Source organism: Ornithorhynchus anatinus, chromosome X1, assembly GCF_004115215.2.
Source record: "Ornithorhynchus anatinus isolate Pmale09 chromosome X1, mOrnAna1.pri.v4, whole genome shotgun sequence".
NCBI classification, from domain to species: Eukaryota; Metazoa; Chordata; class Mammalia; order Monotremata; family Ornithorhynchidae; genus Ornithorhynchus; species Ornithorhynchus anatinus.
The window spans coordinates 48,503,283-48,525,600 of record NC_041749.1 but is presented as its reverse complement, the minus strand read 5'-3'; the positions used below and the strand labels follow the sequence as shown (position 1 = coordinate 48,525,600).

The 22,318-nt window shown below is 47.0% G+C and overlaps 1 protein-coding gene across 5 annotated transcripts in view; it reads right to left on the bottom strand.

Moving 5' to 3' along the window:
* STK32A (serine/threonine kinase 32A) overlaps nt 1-21,092 on the bottom strand; it is a 75,749-nt gene extending 54,657 nt beyond the window's left edge. The window contains exons 1-2 of one of the 5 annotated variants that reach the window (XM_029049733.2): nt 20,794-21,092; nt 7,265-7,419 (exon numbers count right to left, since the gene is read on the bottom strand). In XM_029049733.2, coding sequence (XP_028905566.1) covers nt 7,265-7,316 — 52 coding nt within the window. In that variant the 5' untranslated portion in view covers nt 7,317-7,419; nt 20,794-21,092. The other 4 variants (XM_029049734.2, XM_029049735.2, XM_029049732.2 and 1 more) reach the window with 4 other exon arrangements.
* Nucleotides 21,093-22,318: the final 1,226 nt, after the last annotated feature.

Below are 22,318 nucleotides of genomic sequence, written 5' to 3'. Positions count from 1 at the left end.
TGTTTATTGTTGCATTGTATTTTCCCAAGTGCTTAGTACAGTGCTCTGCACACAGTAAGTGCTCAATAAATATAATTGAATAAATGAATAGTAAGCACTTAACAAAAACCAAATTAAAAAAATTACTTCACCCAGTGGGATTTGAGAGTAAGCACTTGGAATTTGTCAGTCACTTAGTCAAAAGTATCAGCAGACAAAGAGGGGCTACTGGAAGAAAATCAAAGATGGAGAGGGGAGAGTTACAGGTGTTGGATGGTGCATCTGTTAACCATGAGGTTGTCTAATCAGGAGAGGAGCCAACAGAGGGTTCCCTCAACTGTCATGGCACCTCTGTCAGAGTTGTCTACACTCACTGCCTCGAATTCTTCTCCTCCAACTCTCTCCTGGACCCCCTCCAATCTGACTTCTGTTCCCTCCACTCCACCAAAACTGCCCTCTCAAAGGTTACCAATGACCTCCTTCTTGCCAAATCCAATGGCTCCTACTCTATCCTAATCTTCCTCGACCTCTCAACTGCCTTCGCACTGTAGACCAACCCCTTCTCCTCAACACAGTATCAAACCTTGGCTTCACAGATTCCGTCCTCTCCTGGTTCTCCTTGTATCTCTCTGGCCATTCATTCTCAGTCTCCTTTGCGGGATTCTCCTCCCCCTCCCATCCTCTAACTGTAGGGGTTCCGCAAGGGTCAGTTCTTGGTCCCCTTCTTTTCTTAAGTCTATACTCACTCCCTTGGTGAACTCATTTGCTCTCATGGCTTCAACTATCATCTCTATGCGGATGACCCCCAAATCTACATCTCCTCTCCTATTCTCTCTCCCTCCCTCCAGGCTTGCATCTCCTCCTGCCTTCAGGATAACTCCCCCTAAAACTCAACATGTCCAAGACCGAGCTCCTTATCTTCCCTCCCAAACCCTGTCCTCTCCCTGACTTTCCCGACATTGTGAATGGCACAACAATCCTTCCTGTCTCACAAGCCCTCAACCTTGTGTCATTCTTGACTCTGCTCTCCCACTCACCCCACATATCCAATCCGTCACCAAAACCTGCCGGTTTCACCTTCACAAACTTGCTGGTACAGTCTCTCATCATATCCCGAATGTATTACTGCATCAGCCTCCTCTCTGATCTCCCATCCTCCTGTTTCTCCCCGCTTCAGCCTACACTCACTCCGCTGCTTGGATTATCTTTCTATAGAAACACTATGGGCATGTCACCCTTCTCCTCAAAAATCTCCAGTGGTTGCCTGTCAACCTTCGAATCAAGCAAAAACTCCTCACTATTGGCTTCAAAGTTCTCCATCACCTTGCCCCCTTACCTCACCTCCCTTCTCTCCTTCTACATCCCAGTCCGCACACTCCGCTCCTGTGCTGCTAACCTCCCCTCTGTGCCTCGTTCTCACCTGGCCCACTCTCGACCCCTGGCTCACATCCTATCTCTGGCCTGGAATGCCCTCCCTCCTCACATCTGCCAAATTAGCACACTTTCCCACTTCAGAGCCCTACTGAAAGCTCACCTCCTGTAGGAGGCCTTCCCAGACTGAACCTCCCTTGTCCTCTGCTCCTCCTCCCCTCCCCATTGCCCCTACTCCCTCCCTCTGCTCTACCCCCTTCCCTGCCCCACAGCACTTGTATATATTTGTACATATTATTCTATTTATTTTATTAATGATGTGTATATATCTATAACTCTATTCATTTACATTGATGCTATTGATGCCTGTCCACTGTTTTGTTGTCTGTCTTTCCCCTTCTAGACTGTGAGCCCATTGGGTAGGGACTGCCTCTATCTGTTACCGAATTGTATTTTCCAAGTGCTCTGCACACAGTAAGCGCTCAATAAATACGATTAAATGAGTGAATGAGGCAGAGGCTTCAGCTGGGCAGACCACAGGCTGAGCAGGAAATGATGACAGATTCCATCGCAACCACACTGAACCAAGTTCTCCCCTTACACCAAGTGGCACAACTTCACATACTGCCCCCTCCTCCTCCTATCCCCTCCAACCTCACCTGCCCTTCAGGATTCCCTCTGAAAACTGGGCTACACTCTTAGCCCTGCCTCTTCCCTCACAGAAAATAACATACCAACATACCACTCTTCTTCCCCAACCTACCTTCCTTTACAGCCAAATGCTCTCTGTTCACCCAGATGGAGATGGACTTTCACTCTGGACCTGAAATTCCTTGGGTCTGTTTGCCCATTCACTGATCCCTCCCCTGAGAGCACTTTGTGCCACTATTTCCCCTGTTTTGCTGCTCAGTGGAGAAGGGAGAGCCAACTCTATTCTTGGCTCCTCTCAACCTGCAGGCTACATAGCAGAGGGTCAGGGATAAGGTGAGTGCAGTGTGGCATAGTGGAGTGTGACTGTCACTAAAGGAGGCTATCAGAAAGAGAGGGCAGGTCTAAGATAAGGTGGGACTGAGGAAGATGTTTGATGGGTGGTTGGAAGAAAAGGAAAAGAGGGTGGGAGAAAATGGATATTCTGATGGGTAGTCGGAGGAGAAGGGGGGAGGGGGTGGAGAGAGAGAGAGGTTGGGGGGAGAGGGCAGGAGACGTGAGTGGTCAGAGGACTGATCACTTGATCTTGCTTTCAGAGTCCAAAGAGACCTAATTTGGTCTCTCTGATGACTAATGATGAGTGGCTACTGGTCCAAACTTCAGCAAACATCTGGATCCCGCCAATGTTATTTCTCTACCTGGGAAGATGGTTTCTTTGCCCAGATTACTCCAACTGCACAGTAAAAATAAATCCAATCAGTTCTGCCTGAGCTTGGGTTTTCACTTTGTGTTTAAGCTAAAACACTGTCAGGGAATTAGGGAACACCTGTTTGACAACACGTTGTCTCTCGGGACACAGCAAGACAGGGAGTAGGAAAAAATGCCTTTATAATAATGTTGGTATTTGTTAAGCGCTTACTATGTGCCGAGCACTGTTCTAAGCGCTGGGGTAGACACAGGGGAATCGGGTTGTCCCACGTGGGGCTCACAGTCTTAATCCCCATTTTACAGATGAGGTAACTGAGGCACCGAGAAGTGAAGTGACTTGCCCATAGTCACACAGCTGACAAGTGGCCGAGCCAGGATTTGAACCCGTGACCTCTGACTCCAAAGCCCGTGATCTTTCCACTGAGCCACGCTGCTTGCCTTCACACATATTGGTCAATCTGTGGGTAGTACAAGGTGAGCTTTCCCTAATTGGGGGGATTTTGGGGAACATAACCTGTACAGGAACATACAGCCCCATTCTATGAGAATGGAGGGCAAGGAATGAATTCTTACTTTGGGCAGTAATCACTGAAGAGCAACTATCCTGGAGAAATAAAAAACTTCTACACCGATTGCTAAATCACTCTACACATGAGGTTAGGAAGGTTATTCACAAACACTACCTATGGATCTGTTTTCTTCAAGACTCATCCCCTAAAATATCAAGCTATTTAACACAAAGAGCTTCATCATCTTTCCACTCCCCATGAATTCACTAATGGCCACAGAGTGCCCTCCTCACACTTGGCTGGCCTGAAGCAGCTTTATGGAAACAGCTGGTTATGACCACTGGAGGATATGATCCACACCAGCACACCCTTGACCCAAAGCCCCCCAACTCCACTCCAGCACTGCTGCTTCATGTAAGCACTAGTGAACTCAATAATGCCTATAAGCATTTATGTACATATTTCACATATTCCATTACTGAAACACAAACTCATGTCTTGTTCTATCCTCCATCTGCACTCTCTTGGAGAACTCATTCACTCCCTTGGCTTTAGCTACCAACTCTATGGGGATGACTCCCAAATCTACATTTCCACATCTATCCTTCTCTGCAGCCTTGTATTTCCTCCTGCCTTCTGTACTTCTCTACATGGATGTCCCACAGACACCTCAACTTAAACATGCCCAAAACAAAACTCATCATCTTCTCAACCAAACCCTGTCCTCCTCTTGACTTTTCCATCATTGTAGACAACACTACCACCCTCGCTGTCTCACAAGCCCATAACCTTGGCATTATCCTTGACTCATCTCTCTCATTCAACCCACATGTTCAATCAATCATATTAATGGAGTGTTTACTGTGTGCAGAGCATTGTACAAGAGCACTGTGCAGAGTGCTTGGGAGAGTATAATAAAACAGAGTTGGTAGAAACAGTCCATGCCCTCAACAAGCTTACAGACTACAGGTATTCAATCTGTCACCAAATACTGTCAGTTCTACCTTCACAACATCACTGAAATCCTCCTTTTCCTCTCCATCCAAGCTGATACTGTGCAGATCCAAGCACTTAGACTATCCCATTCTGACTAGTAATAACAATAATAATACTAATTATGCTATTGTTAAGCACTTATTATGTGCCAGGCACTGTACTAACTGCTGGGATGGATACAAGCAAATCAGGTTGGACAGTCCCTGCCCCCCATGGGGCTCACAGTCTCAATCTCCATTTTACAGATGAAGTAACTGAGGCCCAGAGAAGTGAAGTGATTTGCCCAAGGTCACCCAGCAGACAAGTGGCAGAGCTGGGATTAGAACTCATGACCTTCTGACTGCCAGGCCCATGCTCTATCCACTACGCCATCCTGCTTCTCTTGATGCTACTGCATCAGCTTCCAAGCCTCCTGTCTCTACCTTTCCAGTCCTTACTTCACCTGATACTTGGATCATTTTTATAAAAGAATGTTCAGTCCATGTTTTCTCACTCCTCAAGAACCTCCCGTGGTTGCTAGCATCAACCATAAACTCCCTTACCATTGGTTCTAAAGCCCTCAGTCACCTTGCCCCCTCCTATCTTACCTTGCTGATTTCCTACTACAACCCAGCATACTCACTTCGCTCCTCTAATGCCTAAACCTTGAGCTCATCCATCAGTCCCTCCTTCAAATTCTGCCCCTGGCCTGGAACTCCCTTCCCCTTAGTATCCGACATTCTCTCCGCTTTTAAAGCTGTATTAAAATCACAAATTCTCCAAGAGACCTTCCCTGTCTTCGTCTTCATTTCCCCTACTCCCTCTCCCTTCTGTGTCCACTCTGCAATTGGATTGTACCCTTTAAGCACTTGACAGTCACCCCACCCTCAGCCCCACAGCACTTACGTACATATCCATAACTTACTTTAATGTCTGCTTCCCCCTCTAGGCTAAGGTCCTCATGGACAGGGAGTATGTCCACCAATTCTGTTATAATGTACTCTCCCAAATGCTCAGTACAGTGTTCTGCACACCGTGGGTGCTCAATAAATATGATCGATCGATTGATTGCTAGACATATCTCCTTTTCCTTCTTCCTCCTATTTGTAAATTAAGCATCTGTCTTCCCAGCTACATTGCAAACCCCTCGAGGTCAAGGATCATGTCTAGTTCCCCAATTGTATAGTGCTCTGCACACAGGCACTCAATAAATACTACTGATCATGACTGGCAGAACGGACACCTCCTTGAATAACCTGCACATTCTCAGTGATAGAGGGGACAGTGGCAGGCTGTGGATAGCCAGTGAAGAGAGTCCATTTTGAACATCCGTTAGTTTCAGCATTATTCACTGGTTCCAGCACTCACTCCAGAATGCAAGGTGAGGATCTCATCAAGGAAAGAATAAGTGTGTGAACTGGGAACAGGGAATTCTTTGTCCTAATACATAACTGAGAAGCAGTGTGGCTTAGAGAAAAGAACATATACCTGGGAGTCCAAAGAACCAAGTTCTAGTTCTAGCCCTGCCACTGGCCTGGTTTGTGACCTACGTCATTTAGCCTCTGCACATCAATTTCCTCATATGGAAAAAAAAATAAAAAATGAGCATGAAATATCAGCTCTCCAGTAGATTGTGAGCTCCAAGAAGGACAGTAACTATGTCTAATCTTATTATCTTATATTCACCCCAGTGCTTGGTATGTAGTGTTTAATATTATTTGTAATAATAAAAAAATGAAATTGTTCTATATGCTACAAAAATAAATTCCACTGAGTTTCCTTAGAGAGCCAAGAACTCCAGGATCTGCTTCCCCAAATAAGTTTTAAGAATTCTGAATTCAGTGTTTTGGGTTACTTCCATGGTGTATCATTAATTCTTATTTTTCTATGGATCTGCCATCCCAGTGAGCCTTATGTGGATCGAGGACTTTGTCCAATCAGCTTATCATCTATCGAATTATTTGCATTAATTGAACACCTACTATGATAATAATAATAATAATTATTATGGTACTTAGTGCCTACTACGTGCTACGTAATGTTCCAAGTGTTGAGGCAGCAACAAGTTAATCAGGTTGGACATAGTACCTGTCCCCCATGGGGCTCACACTCTTAATCCCCATTTTACAGATGAAGTAACTGAGGCCCAGAAAAATTAAGTGCCTTGCCCAAGGTGACACAGCAGGTATGTGGCAGAGCCGGGATTAGAACCCTAGTCTTTCTGACTCCCAAGCCCATGCCCTATCCACTACACCAAAGCACAATAAAAGAAGATATGATCCTTGTTCATAAGGAGTTTACAGTAGAGTGGGAGAGACAGGCATAAAATAATTTACAAACAGGTGGAAGGGTTCAAAGAGAGTATGTAAAATGATATGTTCAAAAGTGCAACAAGAAACCATGAGTGCAAAAGTGCTAAAGGCATGCAAAAGAGATGAGATGCAATACTCCACACAGTGTTGGTCATGCAGTAATTGCGTATTAAATGTCCTAATTAGCCAATCAGTGGAATGGCATGTACTGCTTTGGGAGAAGAATAAAGTGATTTCCAACTACTAAGTGAAACAGGTCAAATTAGCAATTTGCTTTCCTAAAGTTCAGAGTGGAATAAATGTTGAATTAACCCTCTCCCTCTTGAAAGAGCAGCAAGCAGAGCAGTTGGCAGACAGTAAGAGACATGGTTGTGAAACCCCAGCAAACCAATTGCTGAGCTACCCTCAGAACTCAAAACAGCTACACTTCTGCCCCGGTGGCTGGAACATCCCAGACATCCAAAGCATGTTCAGTTTCTCTGCTAGGTGGGTACACCACCCCTCTGACCAGGCTCCCAGTTCTTGGATAGCAGGTACAGAGGCGAGTGCCAGAGGAGACACCTGCAGAACAGCCATGTATGGATGGCAGTTGGGCAAAGCATATCCTTGTCTACACAGTAAATTCAGAACAGGGCACCAGGAAGGGGTGGATTTTGCCTTGCCTCCTCAGGCCAAAAAATGCCCTCTGCACCTCCTGAAATCAGCTGTGTGGGCTGTGGTCTCCTTAAACCCATTCAAGGTCGGAAAGATGAGCAACCTTACCGTCCTCATTTTCATCCAACACTGGAGCTTTGCTGGAGGTGTTTGCTCCCATGATTCAATCTGTTCAGAGCTTCTAGGAACAGTTACATTATCTGGGAGGACCAAGTGCTGGAAGCTTCCTTCAGAAGACACATGGAAGCATCTGCCTTTTCTTCCTGAAATGCACATAAAAGTAATGGCCACAATCATCATTCCAGGGCTCCTAGCACCATCCGTTCTCAGCCCCATTGCTCAAATTGGGACTTAGAATGTTTTTGGCAAATTGAAAGGCCGTTGATATGCCCACTGAATATTAGAATAATAAAGCGTCATCAATGCCACAGACAAACTCCATTTAGTTCAAGATTACAGCAAGTATAAATTGAATCCTGCTCTGCATAATTTAAACATGGGCCTAAAGTTTTTAAAGTACTTTTGAAAGTTCAGAGTACAGAAAAGCTGACATCAATATCCATTTATCTGACTTTGGACTTTCAAAAATCCATTTAAACCAAGATGCAAAACAGCAAAAATATGGTCATATAATTCACCCATAAGGTACCTACTTTTCAAACATCCATGAAATTCTAAATATATCCAGGAACAAAAACTCCTCACTTCAAAGCTCTCTATCACCTTGGCCCCTCTTACCTCACCTCCCTTCTCTCCTTCTACATCCCAGCCCGCACACTCCGCTCCTCTGCGGCTAACCTTCTCACTGTGCCTTGTTCTCGCCTGTCCTGCTGTCAACCCCTGGCCCACATCCTACCTCTGGCCTGGAATGCCATCCCTTCTCAAAAACGCCAAACACTCACACTTCCCCCCCTTCAAAGCCCTACTGAAGGCTCACCTCCTCCAACAGGCTTTCCCAGACTAAGTCTCCCTTTTCCTCAGCTGCCCTTCCGCTCCGCGTCGCCCCAACTCACTCCCTTTGCTCTACCCCCCACCCCTGCCGCCCCACAGCACTTGCATAAATATGTACATATCTATAAGTCTATGTATTTATATTAATGCCTGTTTACTTGTTTTGATGTGCATATATCTATAATTCTATTTATTTATATTGATGCCTGTTTACTTGTTTTGATGTCCGTCTTCCCCTTTCTAGACTGTAAAACCGGTGTGGGCAGAGATTGTCTCTCTTTATTGCTGAATTCTACTTTCCAAGCTGCAGTATGCCAGGCAATGTTCTAAGCGCTGGGGTGGATAAAAGCAAATCGGGTTAAACACATCCTTGTCCCACCTGGGGTTCACACTCTTAATCCTCATTTTATAGATGAGGTAACTGAGGCACAGAGAGGTGAAATGACTTGCCCAGGGTCACGGAGCAGCCAAGTGGCAGAGCGGGATTAGAACCCACCACCTTCTTACTCCCAGGCCCGTGCTCTATCCACTACGCCATGCTGCTTTCCCACTGTGGTTTCCTCAACCTAGAAACATTCCAAGTCCCCAACCCTGAACCCAGGCCCCTTAGGCTATGACCCGAAGGAGAAGTTGAAAGAATCGCCACACTCTGGGCTAGCAAAGAAGCCCCCGCTGGCCTGGGTCGGCTGAATATCGATCGGGCGGGACATGCGGGTAACCGAGGACCCAGCGACCCGATAAGCTTCGTGGTTTATTGCTGTTGGTGAGTGGGACCAGAAGAAACTTTCTCGGACCCGAAACAGCTGTGGGCTGCCCGCTGACAGTCTCCCTTTCGCCTCGGCCGCCCCCCCCGGGTACCTCTGGCAAGGGGACCGTGAGCCACACGAGTCCCGTCCGGGCAGGAGGGCTCTTCCGCAGGGCCGGGAGTCGAAAGCCGAGAGCCGGGAACCAGGAGCTACCTGCAGCGGCAGGTTGAACTGCAAATGTGGACAGCGGACGGGACGGGATGGGGGAGAATGAACACGAAGGAAGGCGGGGAAAAGAAAAGGGTGAAGAAGCCGAACCGAGAAAGCGAAGTGGGAAGGGAAGCTGGCAGGGGCGTCGGTGGAGAACACGGGGCAGACCTCTCTCCGACGACCCTAGGGTTGATCGACGCAGACGAGGGACAGGAGGGAGGCAGAGAAACAAATGGAGGTAGCGAGGGCAGGGGATGGGGCTGAGGGCGGGTCCGGGGCGGAGCGGAGGTGGGGCTGGAACCGGGATGGAGCTGGGGTAGGAGCAGAGCTGGGGACGAAGCGGAGGCGGGGCCGGGCCAAGGATGGAGCGCGTCGGGGGGCGTTGGAGCAGGACTGGGGTAGGAGAGGAGGCGGGGCTGGGGCCGGAAAGGAACGGAGTTGGGGCGGGGATCCCTTGTGGGGGCCGCGCCTACCTTCTCGAGTCGCGGTTTACGATCGGGAAAGGAACGGGCTTTAGTCGATAAGGCGGAAATTGTGTACGTGGAATTTTGAAAAAAGCTCGTTGAGTTTCCTCGCAAACATTCTTGACTTGATTCGTGCGGGGCCCGCACCTCTCTCTTCCCTGGGAACCAGGTGCTTCTGCTGCAACCTAAAACCTCCTGAACCCCGGGCGGGACTGTCCCCCGGGGGCCCGTCTGCACCCGTTGTCCCTTAGCTGGGAGGGACCCCCAGCCGGGCCGCAAGTGTCTCCTACCGTGGCAGGGAAGGGCGAGCTTTCGGAGAGCCCCCGAGGGAGCGGCGAGCACCGGGCGTGGAGGTTTAAATTTAAACCGTATTCCTGGAGGTTTCCCCGAGGGAGGTGTTACTCGGGAAAACTCCCGCGTCTTAATTTTACATGACAAAAAAAATCAGGAACATCTTTGCCCACCCTCCTCTCCTGCCGCCCGAGTTATTGACCGTCACAGGTGCCTCCTGTCGCTGAGCCATGGGAAAGAGTAACCGAGAATCGAAAATTTCTCCTTCAGGAGACGGACGTGTCTGCAGTGGGGGAGTGTGATTTCTGGAGATAATTTTTCAGAAGAGGGTACTGGGTTTGCCTGGAATCTGTGCAGGCAGGGCACCCAGCGAGAGGGAAAAATCGTATCTTCCCAGGACCCCCGAGCATCAGTGGCAACTGTCTTTACTTCAAAGATGATGAGGCCTCCAGTAAGACTGCAACATCATCAGAAGCAGTATAGCCTAGTGGAAAGAGCCTGGGAGTCAGGGGACCTGGGGTCTAGCCCTGCCTCCACCACTTGCAGTCTACATGAAGTTGGACAAGTCACTTAGCTTCTCTCTACCTCAGGTTCCTCACCTGTACAATGGTGATGCAATCAATACCTGCTTGCTCAAACTGTTCAGACTGTGACCCCGATGAGGTACCTGATTATCTTGTATCTACCCCAGTGCTTGATGTGTACTAAGCACCTGATTATCTTGTATCTACCCTAGTGCTTGATGTATACTAAGCATTTAACAAATGCCATCATTATTATTCATTCATTCATTCATTCAATAGTATTTATTGAGCGCTTACTATGTGCAGAGCACTGTACTAAACGCTTGGGATGAACAGGTCGGCAACAGATAGAGACAGTCCCTGCCGTTTGACGGGCTTACAGTCTAATCGGGGGAGATGGACAGACAAGAATAATGGCAATAGAGTCGAGGGGAAGAACATCTCGTATTATCCAAGAACATAAGGGGCTTTTAGAAAGAATGCACCTTTTGTCTAAGGAAATACAGTCAGGCACCATCTCTAACCCCTACTCATTCTGGTAAGCATTGCTCAGGAACTAAAGGTTAAGATTGGAAAAGTGTTTGCCACAGCCAACAGAGCCTGCACTTGAGTTAATTTTGCAGTAGTGGAAATGATTTCTATTGAGCCAAACTCTCTCTCTCCCAGTCTCCTTGTGTCCAATGGCACATTTTGTGAGTCAGCAGGAAGAGAGAAACTCTAGTCACAGAACAAAATAGCTCCGAGACCTCAACAGCAGCACACATCATTGTAAACCATCAAGTACAATACTTTGCTGGCTTAGTAAGTATTAGGAAGGTCTTTTTCACTTGGAGAAAATGAAGTGATTATTGAGTGATTACTGTGTGCAAAGCTCTGTATACTAAGCACTCGGGAGTGTACAATAAAATAGAGTTCATAGACATGGTCCCTGCCCTCAAGGAGCTTACAATCTAGTGGGGAAGAGAGACATTAAAGTAAAATGCTGATAGGGGAAATGTCAGAATACATAACCGCTGTGAGTCTGGAGGTGGGGTGAGTATCAAAGTACTTAAGGGGTACAGACCCAAGTGCATAGGTGATGCTGAAGGAAGGATGAATTGAAGGGTTAAGTCAAGGGAGGCTTCTTGGAGGACATATGGTTTTATTAGGGCTTTGGAGATGGATAGAGTGGTGATCTGTCAGATATGAAGGGGAAGGGAGTTCCAGGACAGAGGATGTGAGCAAGGGATTAGTGGTCAGAAAGATGAGATAGAGATACAGTGAGTAAAGTGGTAATAGAGGAATCAAATTGTTTGGGCTGGATTGTAGTGGAAGATTAAAAGGCAAAAACAAAACAAAAAAGCTTGCAAAGTACAACAGCAGCAACAGCAAGAAAAACAACAAAAATTGCCATTAGTCTTTGCGCAACTAAACAGATCATTCAATCAATGGTATTTATTGACTTTTTACTGTGTGCAGAACACTGTACTAAATGCTTGGGAGAGAACAATGCAACAGAGTGGGCAGACACTTTCCCTACCCACAAGAAGCTTACAGTCTAGAGAGGGAGACAGACATTAATATAAATAAATACATTATGGATATGTTCATAAATGCTATGGGTCTGAGGGTGGGATAAATAAAGGGTGCAAATCCAAGTGTAAGGGCAACTCATAAGGGAATGGGAGAAGAGAAAATTAGGGCTTAGTCAGGGAAGGCCTCTTGTAGGAGATGTGATTTTAATAAGGCTTTGCATGTGGGGAGACTGATCGTCTGTCACTGTCACTGTGACTGGAGCCAGAGGACAACAGGAGCATCAAAGCAAAGCATATATGGACCAGGGAGATTGTTTCAGGGGGCAGTGTAGCCTCATCAAACCTCTGGGCAGATAGGAAGGCCTGATCGCAGCAGTTCTCTGACAGCAAGAGGGACCCCGTCAGCTACCTCTTGGATGAGGAAAGACCTCCAAAACAAAATCAGTCACTCGAGGGTATTTTTTACTGGGTGCTTATTGTGTACACAGCACCGTTCTAAGCACTTGGGATAGTAGATTAGAGTTAGTAAACACAAACTCTGTCCCCAAGGACCTTACAGATCCCATGAAAAGCAGTAAATCCTAGTGGATAGAGCATGGACCTGGAAGTCAAAAGGAGCTGGGTACTAATTCTGTCTTGCCACTTGTCTGCTGTGTGATGTCGGGCAAGTCACTTAATTTCTCTTTTCCTTGAGTTACTTCATCTGTAAAATGGGGATTAAGGCTGTGAGCACCATGAGAGACCATGGCTGTGTCCAACCTGATTATTTTGTATCTATCCCAGGGCTTAGTACAGTGTCTGGTGCATAGTAAGTGCTTAGCAAATACATTAAGAAAAAATCTCCATGAATCATCTTGCATCAGTCAGTACAGACTTGACCAGTTCTGCAATATCGATGCTGCACAGTCAATCCATTTACCACAAGTGATGCCAAAAGGAGTATAATAAAGAAGTGACACTTGTAGCTAGGGGAAGAACAGATTAAAAAAATTTCAAAACCCACATTGCATCACACCAGGCAGAGAGTCAGGATCCCAATCCCCAGAAGCTCCCTTTTTTGGGTTAAACCAGTTTGTATGCTACTGCTGAGTGAGACTCTCACAACCAATGTAGAAAATACTGGCAACCACAAGCAGTTTGGTATTGGAGGTGCCCATTGCAGATGGAGAAAGATGAGAGAAAGGAAAATATCATGCATTTCAAATATAGTGGAGTGGAGTAGAGTCACACTTTTATCTATTTTAGTCAAGAGGCATGGGACGGGAACCATGCTTCTCCCAAAATCTCTCCCCATACTTTCCTGAGCTATGCCAGTGTAAGGACATAGTTGTCAAAAGAAAAAAAACAGATAGAGAGGGGACTGCCCTTCCTTGCTACTCTAATCCTGGGTTGGGTCACTGAAAGAGGCACACATGATATATTCCTCCCAGCATGCAGCCTAACCTGATGGCATCACAGGTTGGGGTCTGCAAAAAGAAAAATAGGAAAGGAGTGCTGCTGGCCAATTTGAGAATAAGACAAGGCTGTGGGTGAAGGCTGGGAATATATCTGTCAGACAGGGAACAGAAACTCCCAGGACAGGGGCTCTATCCATTTCCAACTTTACCCCTTGCATCTGAATAGTAATAATAATAATAATTGTGGTATTTTTAATCACTTACTAAGTGCCAGGCACTGTACTAAGCGCTGGGGTGGACACAAGCAAATCAGGTTGGACACAGTCCCTGTCCTACATGGGGCTCACAATCTCAATCACCATTTAACAGATGAGGGTAACTGAGGCACAGAGAAGTAAAGTGACTTGCCTGTCACATAGCAGACAAGTGGAGGAGCCAAGATTAGAACCCATGACCTTCTGACTCCCAGGTCCGAGCTCTATCCACTAAGTGCTTTTCCCCACCCCAGCCCAGTATATGTGCAGGTCTGGGCTGCTGTGGTTGCTTCTTAAGAAGGGATAGGGACATGGTTCAGGCTGTTCCAGGGCAATGGCTGGGGCTTGGAAATAATCCATATCAGAGAGCCTGAACCACTACTTATTGTTTTACTGATGGGCCATTCCAGGGGGTCCCAGTTTACTTTGACCCTTGGCACCTAGAGGTAAATAAAGTTTGGGATGTCCCTTGCCCTGCTCCCTGACCAAGTTTTCCCTAGGAACCTGCGGGGCCAAAAATATTTTGGCCCAGTTCTATCCCCGATCCTGTGCAAACTGGCATTCTCAGGTCAGTCGTCAGGTGCAAGAAGGCTGTCTGATTGCAGGGTGAAGAGGGGAGTGAGGGGCTGACCACACCACTGGGCATCAGCTGTCACTCATGAAGGCACCTGGACCATTCAGAGAATCTGTTGCCTTGTCTAAAACAAATACCCTAGAGGGGGGGTTAATTATTCATTTTGATAATGGGGCAAATTGGGATAGGTCTTCTGGCAACTGGGCTGGGGACAGAATGAGACACAAAGTCACACCTGTACCAGAGAGATGGAGATACACACACATGGTCATGGAGGTGGACATGCAGGCGTATGATCAAGGAGGTGGGGAGTGGAAAATGTATTCCTTCCAGGCTAAGAGGACCCACACCAACGGTAGTTAGGGCTAGATGGGGCTCATTTCCCTATTCTGGACCTAGCTTGGGGTAGGGTTGAATGGGATGGGATGGAGAGGGGCAGGATGGGATGAGGAAGGGAGGGATGGGAGCAGTGTGGCCCAATGGAAAGAACATGGGCCTGGGAGTCAGAGAACCTGGGTTCTAATCCCAGTTCTGCCACATCTGCTGGGTGACCTTAAGCAAGCCAACCAGCTCTCTCATTCACCCCACACATCCAATCCGTCACCAAGACCTGCCAGTCTCACCTTTATAATATCACCAAGATCCGCCCTTTCCTCTCCCCCCAAACGGCCATCTTACTGGTACAGGCTCTAAAATATCCCGGCTGGATTATTGTGTCAGCCTTCTCTCTGATCTCCCTTCCTCCTGTCTCTCCCCGCTCCAGTCTATTCTTCATTCCACTGCCCGGATCATCTTCCTGCCGAAACGCTCTGGGCATGTCTTAAAAACCTCCAGTGGTTGCCTATCAACCTCTGCACGAAACAAAAACTTCTCACTCTAGGCTTCAAGGCTCTCCATCACCTTGCCCCCTCTTACCTCTCCTCCCTTCTGTCTTTCTACTGCCCACCCCATAGGCTCTGCTCCTCTACCACCCACCTCCTCACCCTCTCCCGTTCTCACATATCCCGCCGTTGACCCTTGGCCCACGTCCTCCCATGTCCTGGAATGCCCTCCCTCCTCACCTCTGCCAAACTAACTCTCTTCCCCTCTTCAAAGCCCTACTGAGAGCTCACCTCCTCCAAGAGACCTTCCCGGACTGAGCTTCCCCTTTTCCCTCTGCTCCCTCTGCTGCCTCTCTGCCCCCCCACCTTCGCCTCCCCTCAGCTAAGCCCCCTTTCCCCCCCTTTTCCCTCTGCTCCTCCCCCTCCCTTCCCCTCCTCTCAGCACTGTGCTCATCCGCTCATTTGTATATATTTTTATTACCCTATTTATTTTATTAATGAGATGTACATCCCCTTAATTCTATTTATTGCTATTGTTTTTGTCTGTCTGTCTCCCCCAATTAGACTGTAAGCCCGTCAATGGGCAGGGTTTATCTCTGTTACCAAATTGTACATTCCAAGCGCTTAGTACAGTGCTCTGCACATAGTAAGCGCTCAATAAATACTATTGAATGAATGAATGAACCTAACGTCACTGTGACCCCTTAATCCCCACGCTCCAGTCAGCGCATCCCTGTCCCCTCTTCCCAGAACACTGCCTCTTCCCCCTCCATCCTATATCTATGATTCTATTTATCTTGATGTTGTTTTGTTTTTGTTTTGTTTTGTTCTGTTTTGCTTTGCTGTCTGTCTCCCCCGTTTAGACTGTGAGCCCATTACTGGGCAGGGATTGTCTCTATCTGTTGCCGAATTGTACATTCCAAGCGGTTTAGTACAGTGCTCTGCACATAGTAAATGCTCAATAAATACTATTGAATGAATGAATGAACTCCTCCCCACCCCTTGTACTGCCCCAACCCTGTTCCCCACCCCATCCCTGTTATCCTGTTCCAACACCAGCCCTCATCCCCCTCTTCCTGCTCCAACCTTCATCAGCTCTAACCTCTCCCCAACCCTTGCTCCATCCAGAGAAGCAGCGTGGCTCGGTGGAAAGAGCACGGGCTTTGGAGTCGGAGGTCATGGGTTCGAATCCCGGCTCTGCCACTTGTCAGCTGTGTGACTCTGGGCAAGTCACTTAACTTCTCTGTGCCTCAGTTCCCTCATCTGGAAAATGGGGATGAAGACTGTGAGCCCCAAGTGGGACAACCTGATTCCCCTGTGTCTACCCCAGCGCTTAGAACAGTGCTCTGCACATAGTAAGCACTTAATAAATACCAACATTGCATTACACTCCCCCAAGACCCCACACACACACAGCCTCAGTCAAATGTGGCCTGTGGAAACCCTGCTACATCATGAGAAGCCCATCATTCATCCTAACCTGCTCCTGACACAGTAACTGCTCCTCCTCACCATCACTGAAACCTGGCTCTCCTCATCTGACAGTCACCCCTGCTGCTTTCTCCAGAGGGGGCCTCATCTTCTACCACTCCCCAAGACTTAGTGGGAAAGGAGGAGCAGTTAGTTGGGTTCCTTCTTTCTTTCCAATGCTGTTTTTACACCATTCCACCTACCCCATCCCTCTCTTTCCTTTTTTTGAAGCCCATATCATCCTCCTTTGCCACCCACTACAAATACTAGTCGAAGTCATCTACCACCCCCCAGGCCCCACCTCCAAAGTTTTGAACCATTTTATCCATTTCTCACATCCCTTCTCTCTTTCTCCATCCCTACATTGATCCTTGGGAACTTCAATATCTACACTGATGTTCCTGACAACCCTTCCGCTACCTACTTTCTATCACTCCTCAACTCCCCTGACCTCCTGCTCCACCCTAGCTCTCCCACTCACTAACTTGGACACATACTTGATCTCATCATCTCTAGCCACTGTACAATCTCTACCCTCACCAACTCTGAAATCTGCTTGACCACAACCTCCTCACCAGCCTTCTCTCCTACATGACTCCTCCCTGCAAATCTGTCTCGTTCCCCCACAGAGACCTCTGATCTTTTGACACTATTCAGTTTTCTCAAGTCATCATGTCCTATTTAGCCTCCATATCCAAACTCCCCTAACCTAAAAAAAACCCCTCCCTTGACCCCATGGCTCCTTCCACTTATTGCCCCATTGTCCTTTCATTCCTCTCCAAACTCCTTGTCTATACCCTCCCGCTAATTAATAATAGTTATGGTACTTGTTAAGCACTTACTATGTGCCAAACACTGCTCTAAGCGCTGGAGTAGAGACAAATTAATCAGGTTGGACACAGTCCTTATCCCACATGGGGCTCACACTCTTAATCCTCATTTTACAGATGAGGTAACTGAGGCACAGAGAAATAAAGTGACTTGCCCATGCTCACACAGCAGGCACACGGTGGAGCAGGGATTAGAACTCAGGTCCTTCTGACTCCAGGCCTGTGCTCTATCCACTAAGCGAGGCTACTTCTCTATTCTTACTCTCTTCCACAGGCTCCTCCTCTGCCTCTCCACCACTAACTGTGTGTGTCCCTCAGGGTTTAGTTCTGGGTCCCTTTCTATTTTTCATTTTCACCCACTCCCTTGGAGAACTCATTCATTCCAATGGCTTCAACTACCACCACTATGGGGATGATTTCCAAATCTACATCTCCACATCTCCAGCCCTGATCACTCTCCTTCTCTGCAGTGTCACATTTCCTTCTGCCTTCAAATCATCTCTTCTTGGATATCCTGCCATCATCTCAAACTTAACATATCAAAACAAAACTCCTTATCTTCCCACCCAAACCCTTTCCTCTCCCCTGACTTTCCCATCATTGTAGAGAGGACCGCCATCCTTCCTGTCTCACAAGCCCTATCTAGCTGCCTACTTCTTGCCCATTTCCTGCCTCTGGCCTGGAACGCCCTCCCTTTTCATATCCAACAGACAATTACTCTCCCCATTTTCCAAGCCTTCTCACTCCCTTTGTGTCATCTTGACTTGCTCCCTTTATTCCCTCCCCCCACCCCCACCCCACAGTACTTATCTGCAATTTATTTATATTTATGTCTGTTTCCCCCTTCTAGAGTGTAAGCTCATTATGGGCAAGGAATGTCTCTTACATTGTTGTGTTGTACTCTCACAAGAGCTTAGTACAGTGCTCTGCATTCAGTAAGCACTAAACTAATATGATTGACTGAAGTAACTTTAAGTTATTTAACTTCAATTAACTTGTCTGTGCCTCAGTTTCTTCATCTGAAAAATGAGGATTAAATGCCTGTTCTCCCTCCTACTTAGATTGTAAACCCCATGTAGGATAAGGACTGTGTCTGAGTTGATTAACTTGTATCTACCCCATCGCTTTGAGCACTTACTGTGTGCAAAGCACTGTACTAAGCACTTATATATATATATATACAAATACAGTAACAATAATAATAGGATGGAGAGGGGCAGGGTGGGGCAGAATGTGGCAGGGATGACCTGGAAACTAAAACCCTGCAGGGACACAGCTAATAATGATTTGGTCTTCACTTACCAATTCCAGGGAATCAATGGTCCCCCCACTGATACTCCCTCCAACCCCCTGTAGAGTTAGTCCAGCTCTGCCAACTTCCCTCTAGTGACTTTCATCTCTACCAGGTTGAAGCGCCACAAAAGTTATCAGTTAATCAGTCCCCTCTACCTAGCTTGGAAAAGAGACAGTAACGGGAATGGCATGATTCATTTTCTTTCCCCAACTTGAAAAGCAGCCTGGATTAGTTTAAAGAGCACAGGTCTGGGTGTCAGAGAACCTGGGTTTTAATCCCAGCTCTGCCACTTGTCTGCTGTGTGATCTTGGACAAGTCATTTAACTTCATTGTGCCTCAGTTCCCTCATCTGCAAAATGGGGATTCAATAACTGTTCTCCCTCCTACTTAGATTGTGAGCTCCAGAGGGGACCTGATTATCTTCTATCTACCCCAGTGCTTAGTGCAATGCTTGACACATAGTAAGTGCTTAACAAATACCACAATTATTATTATTATTATTATTATCTTGCCTCCATATAGACACTGGGCTCAATTTGTAGGATAGTCAAATGGCTTTTAGAAAATTTTCCTCAAGTCTCCACTGAACTGCTGAAAAAGCAGGTTCATCTGTGCTCCTGGTTGAAACCTCAAGATCATCTAGTAACACAAACTGGTCACCTGGTCCAGCTTCTGCCTCCAGGAAGGTGAACAACTAGACAACTGGGAAATAGATTGGGTCTGTTCTTTCCTTCAGTACTCCCTGTCCCCAGCCCAGTGTGAGACCCTGGCATCCAGATGTTCTTCTTTGTGCCCAACTGGAATAGCTCCTATAGTAATGTAGGGCTGGTTCCCTTTTGTGCATCTGATGCCTGGAGGCTTTCCTGCTCACCAGCCACAGGGTTCGAGCTGGCACGGGCCACTTTGAACTGCGGCAAAATACATGGGACTGCTTCGTGGCACGGGACTGCCATGAAACACAATTGCTTCTATCAGGTCTGTTAAACCTTTTCCTGCCTTCACTTTCCAGGAAACCCTAGTCTTCATTAGTTTGCTTCTCCTCCTGATACACCCTGAGAGATATGCTCTTAACCTGGGGTTAACAAGCTGTTTTAGTAGTATTTTTCTAGTTCCCTTTCGAAGCCACAGAAATATTGTGACAATTAGGAGCCAGGGGGACAAAGGAGTCTCTGCACTTCTGGGGTCCACTTCCCCCACAGACTGTGAGGTAAAAATGATTCAAACTGCCCTAATTAGGCTTTCCCCAAGAAGAGAAAAATGAGGAAAGTGGCTAGGGTTTCAGGAAATAATACCTCTGGCTTTAAAGGAAATGATATAAAAAAGAAAACTAGAAAACTCTCAAGAATGAAGTTTCCTCCCAACTATCATCTCAGTACTTTTGCTCTTACAGCCTCCTATTTCACTTGGGTCCATATTAATTTACATGCTCCACTATTTGAACATTTCTTCCTCTCTATATATTATTCTGTAGCTACCCCATTAAATTGCAAACTACGCAAGGGCAGGGATTTTGTCTCCTACATCAAATGAACTCTGCCAAGCACTTAATGCAATGCTCTGCTCACAGAGGCACTCTAAAAAATATTGACTGATTTCCTTAAGCAATAAAGCAATTCCACACCCAGTTTGAAGGCATAAGGAGAACTTTGAAAATTTTCCAACTGAGGGAGACCGTCGTGGCAGCCTGCCCCTGGGCCATTCAGCCAAGACATCGTGGTCTGTACAACTGATTTATTTGGAAAATTCAACTTGCTAAACAAAAAAGGGCAATTTATTGGGAAAATTAAAGCTTCCCTTGTCTGCCAGGTCTGAATTGAAGCCAGTGGGCTGGAACTGAGCCGTAGGAGGTTAAAGAGAGCCTTTCTGAGTTGATTCTTAGCTTGTCTTGCTCTCTCACAGAAAAGACAAGTGAAAAGAGCATGGGCCTGGGAGTCAAGGAACGAAAATAAGAGGCTATAATTCTGGTAACTCTCTGAGGCTGGGGACAGAATAAAGCAGAGGGGCAAGTTGGTTGAGGGAAGTGTGAGCAGGAGTGGAATGGAGCAAAAGGAGAAAGGAAAAGAGATAGGAAGATGAGAGACTACTCACCATCTCTCAATCACAGCACTGTCTTCTGCCAGAACCATGCTCCCCCAGTCAAGCCAGGAGTCATACAACAGCTCTGTAAACTGGCCCTCTGGGACTTTCAGGGGTGCCTCTTCCCTTGAGCAACTTCCAGACTGGCATTGTCCCAGTAGCAAGATGGGCTCTAGATTCCCTGAAAGTCCCCAGTCCAGCAAGGGCTGAGAAGATCCTACCTCTTTGTGGATTCAGCCAAAGCCAGGGCTACCAGCAGGGCAAAGAGGGAGGTCACCATTTTGGCTCTTCTTCTTGTCTTCACATGATTCCATGAGGTGGGGGAAGGAGAGAGGGTGGAAGAGCTCTGGTTGTCCCTGACATTCCTGAAGGTTGGGGGCAAAGCTCCAGGAGGAAAATAGCCCTTCACCTTCTGAAAAGTTGGTGACCCAGTTTGAACTCAGTCGGTGGGGAAAGACCAGGACATGGGGGAAGGTGTGGGGTCAGTGGGCTCAGGGCCCACCTCCTCGGGGGCCAATAGGCACTGGGGAAGGAGTGGCAGTGGAAGTGTCTGGGAAACAAACAGGAACCATGGCAACATAGGAATGCGGGGGGGGGGGTGATGGAGGAAAAGGCTAACTTCTTATGACAATGGCCAAGGTGAGAACTCACAAAGACAGCATCCATAAAGGATCCAGCAGCAGCCTGGAACCAGTTAATTCTAGATCAGATCACTTTCTGCAGAGCCAGACCAATTCCACCAAGCAGGTGCAGAAGCCAAGGTGATGATTTTGATGACCCCAAAGACTCATTTGAATGGTTATATCAGTCATATGTAACATACTTCCACATACCTACCCTGAGCATGAGTAGACTTTGGGGCAGGGAGAGAGGTAAATAACATTGAACCACTCTCTGGGAGGTGGTCAAGTGAATCACGGACAATAAGAACATGGGACAGCAGTCTGCTGGTGGACTTTGGCAGTAAAACTCTGCTCACCCAAAATCCAGACTCCCTTTGGGGAAGGTTTAGTGGGGATACGGACTAACAGCTTTCACACTGAGAATATCATTTGACCCTCAATCACCTTTATGTGGTAGGGAGAGGCAGGTATTCATATCATCCCATTCTACAGATGAGGAAACAGGCTCAGCCCAGAGCAGAGCTTACATCAATAGTCAGGTATCCTGACTAGAAGGTTTGTCCTCTTTTCATGAGGTTACATTCTCTTCAAGCATTCACTTCCTCTAAGCATCCTGTTGCCACTGGTGGAGACAGAATTCTGGGCTAGATGACCATGGGTCTCTGAGTGCCTGGCCTAGTCCAGGCCACTGACCCCTCCTTCCCCCAAGAAGAGTCAGCACCTTCCACCAACCCCAGACCTGCCTTCCTCTCAAGTCACCTCATAACACCAATGCCTTGCATATTTAGACTGTAAGCTCTTTGTGGGCAGGGAGCATGTCTACCAACTCTGATGTATTGTGCTCTCCCAAGCACTTACAGTACAGTGCTCTGGCCACAATAAGCTATCAATAAATACCACTGATGATATTTATGTGTCTGTTATTAATGGGTCTATCCATTACTTTCTGGTCTCACATTCTCTGAACTTCTGTAAATGTATATATCTAAAGCTCCATACGTATACAGAGTATATATTTAATTTATTTATTCAAATTACTTATATATTCAACTTACTTAAACTGTTGGGTCTCCTAGACAGGAATTACTCAATTGATTGTGTTTATTGGATCACATCTTATATT